This window comes from Xiphophorus hellerii, chromosome 18 (genome assembly GCF_003331165.1).
Source record: "Xiphophorus hellerii strain 12219 chromosome 18, Xiphophorus_hellerii-4.1, whole genome shotgun sequence".
Classification (NCBI taxonomy): Eukaryota; Metazoa; Chordata; class Actinopteri; order Cyprinodontiformes; family Poeciliidae; genus Xiphophorus; species Xiphophorus hellerii.
The window spans coordinates 33696854-33710833 of NC_045689.1; the positions used below are offsets into that span (position 1 = coordinate 33696854).

At 42.7% G+C, this 13980-nt stretch overlaps 1 protein-coding gene across 6 annotated transcripts in view; it reads left to right on the top strand.

Moving 5' to 3' along the window:
• Positions 1–13980, top strand: part of sorl1 (sortilin-related receptor, L(DLR class) A repeats containing) — a 177394-nt gene that overhangs the window by 102441 nt on the left and 60973 nt on the right. For 5 of the 6 annotated variants that reach the window (XM_032590816.1, XM_032590818.1, XM_032590814.1 and 2 more), the window contains exons 27-32: positions 712–822; positions 1039–1170; positions 7521–7652; positions 7758–7892; positions 7983–8135; positions 9764–9919. In XM_032590816.1, coding sequence (XP_032446707.1) covers positions 712–822; positions 1039–1170; positions 7521–7652; positions 7758–7892; positions 7983–8135; positions 9764–9919 — 819 coding nt within the window. The remainder of the gene's footprint in view (positions 1–711; positions 823–1038; positions 1171–7520; positions 7653–7757; positions 7893–7982; positions 8136–9763; positions 9920–13980) is intronic. The other variant, XM_032590813.1, reaches the window with a different exon arrangement.

The following is a 13980-nucleotide window of genomic DNA, read 5'->3' on the forward strand; positions in this document are numbered from 1 at the left end:
ACATAAAAATAAAATAATATAAAAACAAGCGCGATGCATGACTACAAGGAGAGCATGAAAGCTCCTCACCGGGCTGCACCTGCATGATGAGTGATTAGCGCTGGGAAGACAGAGCCACACGCTGGGCAGCGCTTTGAGATGTATCAATGAACGCCATATATAATTCTTTGTTCACAAAGATAAATCATTCTCACCACTTGTTCAATGCGCACCTCTGAAAGTGCGACTACAAGTTATTCCTGCAGTTCACATTGAGCTGCGCAACCAGAGCTAACGGTTTAAACTCTTACCTAGATGTAAAGTTCTCTAAAGAAACATAATTCCTCACAGGGGTTGACATGAAGCCTAGGCGCAAATGTCCCAGTGTTTTGATGTGGATCTGTAGTCTGAATCGATTTGCTGCCACACTGGAAACTGGAATTAAAGATGCCACTTTAGTCGAAGTTTTGAAATCAGGGAACATTTTTCCAATTGATCAAAAGTCAGCAAGACTTGGAACGAGTGGATTTCTTGTCCCGTCTGATTTAGATGACTGCAGAAATTTCACACCATGCGCCCCTATACCAGACATGCTCCAAAGTGTCCGCAAATGTGGCTGTGAAGTCACCCTTCACTCTGTTCAGTGCTTGGTTTGTTGTCCCAACTGTCCCCAAAGGAGAGTGTCCTGTTCTTGAAATAATGAATAATACATTTCAATTGTGTTGTCGTTAGAGGGTACCCAGTGTAAAGGTTTCCTGTGCTCCAATGACACCTGCCTGCCAGCCAAGGCTCACTGCAACGGGAACCACGACTGTCCTGACGGTGCTGATGAGCTCAACTGTGGTGAGTGTTTCTGTCATAGTCTGACGTTTGACAGAAACGATGTGACTGATAGATGTTCCTGCCCTCCTGCACTAAATAAACAGCTTTAAACAGATTAGGCTAAAGTAAACGGTTAATAAATAAATCAGAGATACTTGATCCGATAGGAAAGGAACATGGCGGTAAGATGGAAGCTCATTCTTCCTGACCTAAATGTTCCTTGTGTTTCCCCCACAGATCCCCTTTGTACTCGGTACATGGAGTTTGTTTGCAAGAACCGTGCCCAGTGCCTGTTTCAGTCTCTGGTGTGTGACGGTATTAAGCACTGTGAGGACGGCTCTGATGAGGAGGCTGCGTATGCTGGATGTGGTGAGCAACAGACTCTAAATGTATTGTTAATGATTCATGTTCAGACCGTTCACCTGTCAAAGTCTAAAAGCCAGGAATACCACTGGGTTGTGACTGTGGAAATGCAAAGCAAGCTGACCTTTCATGTGATGGCAACAAAAATACAGAATATGTGAGAGGCTGTAGAGCAGTCCAGAGATAGCCATGCTATTTTTCCACTAAGATAGGAGAGAACAGCCCCTTCTCTTTATCCAGGGGCAGGGTGGTCCTCTCAGCCCACTTCTCTTCGCTTTAGCTATCAAGCCACTTTTCAGTTATCATAAGACTTCACAAAGCTTTAATGGAATTTATAGAAAACAGCTAGAACATTGACTGTACTTATACACAGACAACTTATTGTTCTATATCTCTAACCCAGCATTTTGTATCTTCAGCATTATGAATTTGCTAGACCGTTTTGGTAAATTTTCATGATACAAGTAGAACTTCCTAAAGAGTGAATGTTTTCCAGTAAATAACACCGGGCTCCAAATTACAGAAACTGTCTTGCTGTTCCCTCTCTCTAGAACAGGATTTAAATATTTGAGAATCAATGTGACCTGTTCATCTTCTGATCTGTTGGAAAAAAATGTCACTCCTCTCCTTAATAATCTCATACATGACTTCCAGAATGCAGTGTCCTAAATTTATCCCTAGATGGCAAAGTAGCATGTAGCAAATTAGCCAATTGATTGAACAGCTGTCCTTGTTAATGTGGAGTAATAAACACACCATAATCAGTAAACAGTTCCTTCAGAGACACAAAGAACAGAAGGGTATAGCTTTACCCAACCTGATGTATTACTACTGGGCAGCAACCTACAAACAGTAGCCCATTTGCTTCACCAACCAGATGATGACTGGTGCCAATTACAACTGAATGCATGTAAACCAGTGGTGTCCAAAGTTGGTCCTCGAGGGTCGGCATTCTGCATCTTTTAGTTCTCTCCCTTGTTTAACACACCTGGATCAAATGATGCCTCATTAGAAGGCCTAAAAAGAACTTTGACCTGCTGAAAAGGTTGTTACTATCACCAGGGAGAGAACTAAAACATGCATTATCCCGGCCCTTGAGGACCGACTTTGGGAACCACTGATGTAAACCATCTCATCCCTTGTTTTAGTTATCTCAAAGCTTCCTCTCTTCTCTAAGCATTATTCTTCCTACACAGTTGTAATCTCCACAAATCTGTCCACAATTTAGACAACACTGCAATATGACAAACTTCTTTATCTATAGTCCCACATGTGATAACCATGTTTTCCTGCCAGCCATATTAGGTCCTGTCTTTGCCCAATAGCAATGTAGTGATCTTTATATATATGAAATTTTCGCTACCTTTGATGCCATCATGTCTAAATTTAATTTACAGCGTTCCACCCTCCTCCACTATTTCCAGATTAAAAATTTTGTTTGTAACATCAGTCCTTGCTTTCCCAATTTACTTCCAAAGGGAGGAGTGGAGATCATTTAGCAAATTCCCACACAATATAGAGATCTCATCTCAATACAGAAAAGCTCAATGAGATCAGAGCAGAATGGTCAGAAGTACTTGGAATAAACATCTCTGAGACTTAATCACGGATTACGTAGAGTAAACGGGTCAACTTCATGTGCTCAACTTGGACTAATTCAATTCAAGAATTCATTAGGCCAGATTTTCAAGGATATATTCTACAGTCATGTTATACATGTCAAACAGGCAGATTTTACTCACATGTTCTGGTCCTGTAACAGACTGTGCAACTTCTGGTCTACGATATTTCGGATCTTATCTGAAGCTTTTGGAACAGACGTCCAACCCAGTGCTGAATTGGCAATATTTGGAGTACCCAGTTGTATATTAATAACACATGATTTTAAAAACATACTAACTCTTTCAACTCGCCAAGACTGGAGAAGAATCTTAGTGTAGAAATCAGAACACCCACCCAAGGCTTTTCTTTGGTTGAAAGACCTGACTGTGTTCTTTAAGCTAGAGAAGATCAAATTTTGCTTTAGAGGATCAATCCAAAACTTTTATAAAACTTGGGTCCCTCTACTATCTTATTTTGAGAAAGTAGATGCCCTCCCTCAAGCTTGAAAATCACACAGGAACTAATTCTGTTGTGAATGTACCTGCACCCCCAGCCTGGTGGCCTCACTAATTCCTTGTAGTTCGAACCACTGTCAGGGGTTAAAACTACTGACAGTGTTCCAACCACTGTCAGTCTACTTGTGTAGTTTTAAATATCCATATTCTTATTCAGGTTGTGTACATACATACACTTAGGTGCATGCGTGAATGTATGTTATGCACAGAGGTGCCGCCAAGAATCTTGGGCCCCTTAACCAAAAATTAAATTGGGCCCCTCCTACGCAGCTGCTGTTACAATTTCTTGAGTCTATCTGACCCATCAAAAGCATCATGATTTTAAATGCTTTCAACTACCTTGCTTTCTTTGGTTCAATACTGATACTAGCATAATATTTACTGCTAGTGAACAATGAACAATGTTCTGTTCTTGCTGGATAATTAAAAATAATAATAATAAAAATTCATTTCATTTTTACATTTCAAAAGCAAGGCTGAGGAAGAAGAGATATGCCCAATTTCACAGTTTTGGTCCCCTGAGAAGAAAAACGAAAAATGTATATGTATATACAGGTCCTTCTCAAAATATTAGCATATTGTGATAAAGTTCATTATTTTCCATAATGTAATGATAAAAATTGAACATTCATATATTTTAGATTCATTGCACACTAACTGAAATATTTCAGGTCTTTTATTGTCTTAATACAGATGATTTTGGCATACAGCTCATGAAAGCCCAAAATTCCTATCTCACAAAATTAGCATATCATGAAAGGGGTCTCTAAACGAGCTATGAACCTAATCATCTGAAGCAACGAATGAACTCTAAACACCTGCAAAAGATTCCTGAGGCCTTTAAAACTCCCAGCCTGGTTCATCACTCAAAACCCCAATCATGGGTAAGACTGCCGACCTGACTGCTGTCCAGAAGGCCATCATTGACACCCTCAAGCAAGAGGGTATGACACAAAGATATTTCTGAACAAATAGGCTGTTCCCAGAGTGCTGTATCAAGGCACCTCAGTGGGAAGTCTGTGGGAAGGAAAAAGTGTGGCAGAAAACGCTGCACAACGAGAAGAGGTGACCAGACCCTGAGGAAGATTGTGGAGAAGGGCCGATTCCAGACCTTGGGTCACCTGCGGAAGCAGTGGACTGAGTCTGGAGTAGAAACATCCAGAGCCACCGTGCACAGGCGTGTGCAGGAAATGGACTACAGGTGCCGCATTCCCCAGGTCAAGCCACTTTTAAACCAGAAACAGCGGCAGAGGCGCCTGACCTGGGCTACAGAGAAGCAGCACTGGACTGTTGCTCAGTGGTCCAAAGTACTTTTTTCGGATGAAAGCAAATTTTGCATGTCATTCGGAAATCAAGGTGCCAGAGTCTGGAGGAAGACTGGGGAGAAGGAAATGTCAGATGTCCAGTGTCAAGTACCCACAGTCAGTGATGGTCTGGGGTGCCATGTCAGCTGCTGGTGTTGGTCCACTGTGTTTTATCAAGGGCAGTGTCAATGCAGCTATCTATCAGGAGATTTTGGAGCACTTCATGCTTCCATCTGCTGAAAAGCTTTATGGAGATGAAGATTTCATTTTTCAGCATGACCTGGCACCTGCTCACAGTGCCAAAATCACTGGTAAATGGTTTACTGACCATGGTATCACTGTGCTCAATTGGCCTGCCAACTCTCCTGACCTGAACCCCATAGAGAATCTGTGGGCAATTGTGAAGGGAAAGTTGACAGACGCAACACCCAACACTCTGGATGAGCTAAAGGCCGCTATCGAAGCATCCTGGTCCTCCATAACACCTCAGCAGTGCCACAGGCTGATTGCCTCCATGCCACGCCGCATTGAAGCAGTTTTTTCTGCAAAAGGATTCCCGACCAAGTATTGAGTGCATAACTGTACATAATTATTTGAAGGTTGACTTTTTTTGTATTAAAAACACTTTTCTTTTATTGGTCGGATGAAATATTTTAATTTTGTGAGATAGGAATTTTGGGTTTTCATGAGCTGTATGCCAAAATCATCCGTGTTAAGACAATAAAAGAACTGAAATATTTCAGTTAGTGTGCAATGAATCTAAAATATATGAATGTTCAATTTTTATCATTACATTATGGAAAATAATGAACTTTATCACAATATGCTAATATTTTGAGAAGGACCTGTACACTGTATCATAAAAGTGAGTACACCCCTCACATTTCTGCGGATATTTAAGAATATCTTTTCATGGGGCAACACTGACAAAATGCTGGATGATCTTGGCCACTGTGCTGCAGCTCATTTTCAGGGTGTTAGCAATCCTCTTGTAGCCTTGGCCATCTTCGTGTAGCACAACAATTAATCTTTTAAGATCCTCAGAGAGTTCTTTGTCATGAAGTGCCATGTTGGAACTGTCAGAGAGAGTGTGAGAGCTGTACTACAAAATCTAACATAGCTCCCTATGCACACGTTAGGCCTAGTAACACTAACTAGTCACATGACATTTTGAGGATTTGAGTTTTTCTGTGTATTCATTTAGGTTTTTGTGTCTATTGAGTCTCCATGTTGTCCTGTCTACCCCTTGTTTTGTTCCCAGCTGTGTCTCGTTTCCCTGATTACCCTCTGTGTATTTAATCCCACCTGTGTTCCTTGTTCCTTGTCGAGTCCTCATCTTGTCCACTGTCAAGTCTGTCGTCAGTTATTTTGTTACCATTTTCTGCCAGTTTTGAACTTTTAGCCTTCCGCTCATTCTGTGCTGCCTGGACTGTGGACTTTTGTATCTCTGTCATCTTCATTAAATTCATCATTCATCCTCTATAAAACTGGGTTCGCTGCGTCTGCCTCACCACCTCTAACCGCAATTCATGACAGAAGGACTCAACCAAAAGTGACTACGGTGAGGTACGCTAAAGAAAAAAAACATCAACATGGAGCCTGCTCACTGGAATGAATTAAAATCCACAATTAAAGACTATGTGGAGATTGTGGCAGAACCATACTTCGCCCTTAGACGCCTTGGGGTTGCCATCAAGACTCCTCTTGGTGCTGGAGGGCTGGTCCGCCCATCTCTCGTCCCTGGGGTTGGTGGAGCTGCAGCAGGAGAAGGCAAAGTGGGAAAGCCAGACAGCTCTAGCTGTCATGGCCTCCTAAGCCAGATATCCCATTTTTCCACCCCAGCTCCAGCCTCTCCTTCATCTTCAATGCCCTTCACAGCTCAGGTCACATCTCCAGCACCCGCCACAGCTCCAGTCACCTCTCCAGCACCCGCCACAGCTCTAGTCATGTCTCTAGCACCCGTCACAGCTCCAGTCACGTCTCCAGTGCTCGCCACAGCTCCAGTCACGTCACCAGCACCACATCCAGCAGCTGCTGCCAGCCCGTCTTCAGCCACCGCTGCCTCCTCGCCTCTAGCCACTGTCCTCATGGTCATGGGGTTCCAGGTGGCCAGGCTGGCACCTGGCCGACAGGCGGCATGGCTGGTGGCATGGCCCGCCCCAGTAAGTGGGTTCTCTGCCACAGTAAGTGGGTTCTCCCCCCAGTAAGTTGGTTCTCCGGCCCACTAAGTGGGCTTTCGTCACCTCCGTGTGACTCCTCATCCCCTCCTAGTACTCCCAGTGTGCTGCCTGGACTTTGGACTTTTGTATCTCTGTCATCTTCATTAAATTCATCATTCATTCTCTACAACCTGGGTCTGCTGCGTCTGCCTCACCACCTCTAACCGCAATTCGTGACAGACATTTTGGAGGGAAAATGACAAGCAGTGCTCAATTTGGACATTTAGGGGTGTAGCCTCTTAGGGGTGTATTCACTTTTGTTGCCGGTGGTTTAGACATTAATGACTGTATATAAGTTATTTTGAGGGAAGAATAAATTTACACTGTTATATAAGCTCCTGCACACAGGCTACTTTTCATTGTGTCAAAGTGTCATTTTGTCAGTGTTGTCCCATGAAAATATATACTTAAATATATGCAGAAATGTGAGGGGTGTACTCACTTTTGTGGTACACTGTGTGTGTATATTTTATATACTGTATATATAGTACACCTATGTCGTGATATAAGTCTTAAATGTTATTCATAATTGTCTTAAAATTATCTTTGAACATCTTAAATTTCAGTCGGTGAAACCTGCAGAACCTGTCTTAGTAGTTGCACCTCTTTCTTAATTTTTTTGTTTTTTGCCTCCTCAACAAAAGATGAGAAAAAATAATATTTCTGTTTCCTCCCTTTCAAATTTCATAAAATTTGAGCATGTGTTGTTTTTTTAGCTACACCATCCGAGTTTGGCAAAGTGTGTGATGCCTACACATTTCAGTGTGCCAACGAAGTGTGTGTGAGCCTGGAGTGGAAATGTGATGGCATGGACGACTGTGGGGATTATTCTGATGAAGCCAACTGTGGTGAGGAAATCACTGCACTGCAGATCACTATCGATCCAGGCAGATCCAGATTAAAAGTAATCGCCCGTCCCAAACCAGCACCTACACTAACTCTCAACGTTCCAGCTCACACTCCTGAGGTGCCAGGCTGCTCCAGATACTTCCAGTTTGAATGCGGAAATGGGCGCTGCATCCCTACCTGGTGGAAATGTGATGGAGAGAATGACTGTGGTGATTGGTCAGATGAGGCACAATGTACAGGTACAACCAGCTGCAGAAGAGGGTAAAACTTGAATACCTATGAATTTTCCTTTGCTTATTCACTGATTTACTTTGATTTCTCACCATCAGGGGGCGTTACTCCCCATGCTGTCACATTTGGTCCCGTCACATGTGCGCCCAACCGTTTTCAGTGTGGCTCCGGAGCCTGCATCATCAACACCTGGGTCTGCGATGGCTACGCCGACTGTCCTGATGGCACTGATGAGCTTGGATGTCCCACAGGTTGGAGTCCTCTGCTTCAGTTCAGGACGTCTTTTGGATCAGAACGGGACCACCAAAGGACACTAACTGGAACTCGGAAAGCTGGAATAGTCATGAGAAAAAAAATTTAAGATATTTAATCTAATACACGTTTTTAATCATAACTCCTTTACCCTAAAATCTAATATAATTTCCAGCCATTATTATAAAATTCAAACATTAGAAAACCTCCTATGTGATTTAAAAAGGTGTACACAAAAACTTTTAATGCTAAATATTTCTCAAAGTTATAAATATGTTAAAATATTTTAAGTTGTAGTTTGTAACTTTCATTAAAAAATATGTTTTTTACATATTTGTTCGAACTGTCACCAGGGTTTCCCCCAGAAAACTTGCTAAGTCCGGTGGTCAGGTAACCAAGGCGGCCCAGCAGCGGCCCACTCTGATTATGTATTAAAAGATGTTAACAGGAAATGTAAAAATATTACTGGGTTATTATAAATGTTGTGGGAAGACATTGTCAGTGAGATGCTATTTAAATCCACAACCATAGAGTCTTAGAAACAACAAATAAACAAAAAAAACAATTAAAATAAATATCAACTACTTGCACCTCTGATACGTCCAAATTAAGCCAGCAGCTACTTAAAGCCATCAGGCCTTCAGAACTCCATAAATGCTAACATTTTAACACAGACCACAGATATAGAAATTTAACATTTGTTCATTCAGAATAGCAGTGCTGTTAAAGAGCTGGCAAGTTTACTTTGTAAAAGTTCAAAGAACAATCTTTTTAGATTGTTTTGTTACCATAGCTGCAGTCTGATGCTGTGAGTTTAATCTTTGAGTTTGAGCTCTGTTTGTTCACAAACATATCTCAGTCAGCTACAATTATCACTGATTTCTTTTTAGGTTGGCCAATGAAACCACCTTCCCTCCCCCACATTTCTCTAAATCCATGGTGAAACGCTGTTAGTAGTGCTGATGTTCTTAGCAGCAGGAGGGCCCATACATCCAATTCTGCTCAAGGCTTCATACAAAGTTAGATTGGCCCTACATGATCAGTTAAATTCACTGCACTGCACATGTTTCTGCTGTATATAGAAAGACAAATGAGAGATTTAATCCATGTGGCTTTAGCAGCTCTTCCAGTATTTAATAAGTGTCACACTATATCTCACCAGTATTCTGTAATCTGATTTGGACAGTAAAAGAAATGAAAAGAAACTTGCTGGAGAAACCATTAGGTTCTGCAGGTGCTTTGTAAAGGTTTAAACTTTCTGTTAAAGCACAGTAAAGGTACGAATGTAGGACAGATGGTTGATGTTAGAAAAAAGTTAGCTTATTCTAAAAAGTAAACTTCTGCTTAAACTCTGACTTCTCAGTTCCTGAACAACAAATAATCTGTCCCCATTTCGCTTTTCTTTTTTGTCTTGAAAGCACAGGAGAAGACAACCAAACAGGGAGCAAAAAAAAAGAAAGTGTTTTTTTTGTGTTAGAGACACATTTATGTCAAAGAAGCTTCATAGATTGCTAGTGTGTTGCCAAGCGACTGGGGCCGCCGTATTATGTGGTTCAGTCCTGGTTGTGCTCCCTTTGAATACAAACATGTAATCTGAAACATTCACTGCTTCTTATTCCTCTGACAGCAGCTAATAGCTCCATGGCCCCGGCCCCTCCTTTATCCCCTGGACGCTGCACTCAGCATCAGTTCCAGTGTCACCGCCCCCCCCACTGCATCCAGGAGTGGCTGCGCTGTGACGGACACCCACACTGTGAGGACAGCTCCGACGAAGCCAACTGCCGTAAGTCTCTGTAAACCACATGCAGGCACTGAAATACTTCTATAGACATTTTACTGTTTGTCACAGGGTTGCTATGCATTCTGAGACATTCAGGACTTTTCTTTGACCACTTTCCAGATCTGAAAAAGTAGAAAAGAAAGAAAACTGAATGTTTGATTTTTTTTGCCAGCTTCAGTTGGTTGAAGGACAAAAATCAAATTGGCAACAACAGAACAAAGTATAGCAATGACACATCAATGTCTATGAAATAATCAGGTATAATAAGAGAGATCCGTAACATACAGTACATTTGAATGAATCCAGAAATGCTACCTTTGCCACACTCTGTTCACAGTTAAGAAAAATGTAAATTAAAACATTTCAGATGGGTACTGTCTGTTAATTTAGCAATAGTCAGCCCCGCCCACTCCTCACAACTCCTCTGAGCTGACTACTGACCAGTTCTCTGTCTAACAGGTCCGGAATATCTCTAAGACCTGGGTCTTACCCTACAGGAGGTCTATGAGAGATAATCTGTTTAAACCGGTGGCGAGAGAGACTCGTCTAGCTCTAACTACCTTCGATCCAGAAGTTACGACCCTCTACAGTTAAGGAACAGTCAACTGAGTAGCCCTCACAGCTGCGTAGTCCCAATAACCACTTCTGTTAACGGTAGCCCTCTCTCTTAAATAACCTGCACTTGGAAACGGCTAGATTAGATTTAGTGACTTAGATTCAAGTCCCAGGGTCGTTATTTTTACTCTCACTAAAGGAAAGTCCGAAGCCACCACATTACTGGAATCATGTACACTGATTTTACTTTATTTGGAGAAACTAAAATAATCAATGACTCAATTAATTTCAATGTCCACCAACCTCTATAAAATTTTACAAAGATATATTTATTAAGCAAGCTTTAGCAGGGTTAAGTGACATACAGATTAATTATTAAAGATTACAATACTAAAACAAAATAATAAAATCAACATAACCCAAACATATTATCCTAACTTCCTTCCCTGACCTGTGTCACTAATAAACTGAGAGAGGCTTTTGGGGAGCAGTTCGACTCATACCCAGATGGCAGTTGATCTTGGCAACAGAAGTCTTTAATTCCTTGGTTCAGAATCTTTATCTTTGTGTAGAAAAATCCTCTTTAGAATGGAAGCAAAGCAGAATTGGTCCTTGTCCTTCGAACATCCAATTCTTCATCCCTCCAGGGATCTTTGTCTTTTCTCCAAGTCTGTTACGGTTGGTTTGAGATCGTTGGGTTGAGGCAGAGTCGGCGGTAGAATCAGGAGCCAGGGCTGGGGGCTGATGGATCTTGTCCCTTCTTGGCGGTGCGAAGTCTCAACTTCCCCGTAGCTCCAGGGTGCGGTCCTCTGCTGATGTTTCCTCTGCGTCCTCAAGTTGATTCGTCTCCGGCGCCACGGACTAAGAGCGCTCCCTTCCTCTTTCTGCCGTCTTTTATACTATCTCAGCCCATGGTTGTGTATGGGGGGAGATGGCTGGCGTACGTGACTTTTCGCATGTTCGATGAGTCGGTGGAAAGTCCCAACCTCTCCCAACCGTCAGCCCGTACATGACTCACAGCGCTAACCTCATGTGAACTTCCCCTTCTCTGCAAGGCCATCTGCTTCCTTGCAAGTCCCTTGAGTCTCTGCTTCTGCTCAGCTCGCCCGACACAGCCTGAGATCCATCTGTTTTCTGTTAATTCATTCTAATTCAGTTTAACACAATCATCTTATCCTTTACATTCATCATAACTTTGAGTCAACACATTTAAATCAGCACATCCCTATAATCCATTATTACTTATCAAACATGGCTGTAAATCTCATACATAATTATCAACCATAATCATCCTGTTTTTCTCAGCCTTACAGATTAAAATACAAGAATATATGTCAGAAAATCATTCAGTGTTTAAATGTGCACATATATATATTCATTTATGATTATACTTAAATCAACTCATAGATTACTCATTTCCCTCAGGCCTTTATGCTCTGTTTTCTGTGTGTACCTGGAAAGATCTCACAACCCTATGCCAGTTCTCACGACAGTACTTTGTCCAGGAAAAAGAGGACAGGTACTCTAGCACCACCTGCTGTTTACCTGAATACACTTTTGATTTTATAGTCAGTTGATATTCTTTAGCCGTGTCCGAATTCAGAGGCAGCATCCTTCAAAGGTCGGATTTGTAGGTCAGTTACATCATGGTGAGGCGACAAGGCCTGTTCGAATTCGAAGACTCCTCCAAATGTGGCCAACATATGCGTCCTCCCCCAGATTTGAAGGATGGGTCTAGTGCTGGCAAACCAGGCGTTCAGGCAATGGCAGTGAAGAGCGGCAAATTATTTTACTATATTACACTTTAAGTGACTCAATATGATTTTCTACATAGTTTTTAGGCAAGAATGTAGCGTTGTAAGTCTCAGATATCTGCTCGGTTCATCAGTACATTGCCTAATCACAATATTACTCCAACATTTTTGGAGATGTCTGCTCCCACTGCATTAAACACTGATATTATGCAGTCAGATCATATCTGGTTGTAAAATATTTGGTTAACTAAGGTATTACTGAACAAATTGGTTTGACTCATTATAGTTAAGTCTTCAAACATAGTAGCTTTATTTAAGTCCTAGTTGGAGAGTATTACATTTGTAAATCAATAATTTGCTTATATTTATTCCTTGTAGAACTGTGCAGTACATTGAACATGTTAGAAACAAAATATATATATATATTTTTTTAGAGGTGTGCCAATCAATCGTCCACCGATCATAATCGGCTGATTTCCGTGAAAAAGTGTAGGATCGGTGATAGCCAATCACTCTCTCTTGTTGCCGATCACCAAAATCGATCACATTTATCTCACTTCGCAGCCTGTGTGTGCAGCTGATCTCCTCTTTCCTTCACACTGCGCAAGCATGCGGCATCAAATCCTGTCGTGTGGAACTATAATTGTGACCAAGACCAAGCAGGAGTGCTGACGCACATCTTCAACCTGTCCCTGGCCCGCGCTGTGGTACCAATCCCCAAGAATCCCAACCCAACCAGACTCAATGACTACCGCCCGGTAGCCCTTACCCCCAAGTGCTTACCAAGTGCTTGGAGCGGCTGGTCCTAGCACACCTCAGATTCTGTCTCCCCCCCACACTAGACCCCCACCAATTTGCATACAGGCAGAACAGGAGCACAGAGGATGCAGTCTCTATAGCGCTGCACTCTCTCCTTTCTCACCTGGACAGTAAGAACACTTACGCCAGACTGCTGTTTTTAGATTTAGATTTTAGTTCAGCATTCAACACTGTCATCCCATCACAACTCATTACCAAACTCACAGACCTCGGCATCAGTCCACTCGTGTAACTGGTTGCTCGACTTCCTGACCAGTCGACCTCAACATGTCCGGCTGAACAACCACTTCTCATCCACCATCATCATAAACACCGGAGTGCCACAAGGCTGTGTGATGAGTCCCTTCCTCTACTCCCTCTTCACCTACGACTGCAGACCTGTCCATGGCTCTAACGCCATCATCAAGTTCGCAGACGACACCACGGTGATCGGCCTCATCAGAGATAATGACGAGGCCGCTTACAGGGAGGAGGTAGACTGTCTGGCTGAGTGGTGCGACAAAAACAACCTGCAGCTGAACACCGAGAAGACCAAGGAGCTTATCGTGGACTTCAGGAGGAACGCTGACCCACATCCACCCATCCACATTAAGGGGACAGTGGTGGAGCGTGTGGACACCTTTAAGTTTCTGAGAGTCCACATCTCCGAGGACCTGACTTGGACGACCAGCTGCTCCAAACTCATTAAGAAGGCGCATCAGCGCCTCTTCTTCATGAGGACCCTGAGGAAGAACCACCTGTCCTCAGAGATCCTCACGAACTTCTACCGCTGCACCATTGAGAGCATCCTCACCAACTGTATTACAGCTTGGTACGGGAACTGCTCTGTCTCCGACCGGTAGGCGCTGCAGAGGGTGGTGAAAACTGCCCAGTATATCGCCGGGGCACCGCTCCCTGCCATCAAGGACATCTACAGGAAGCGGTGTTTGAAAAGGG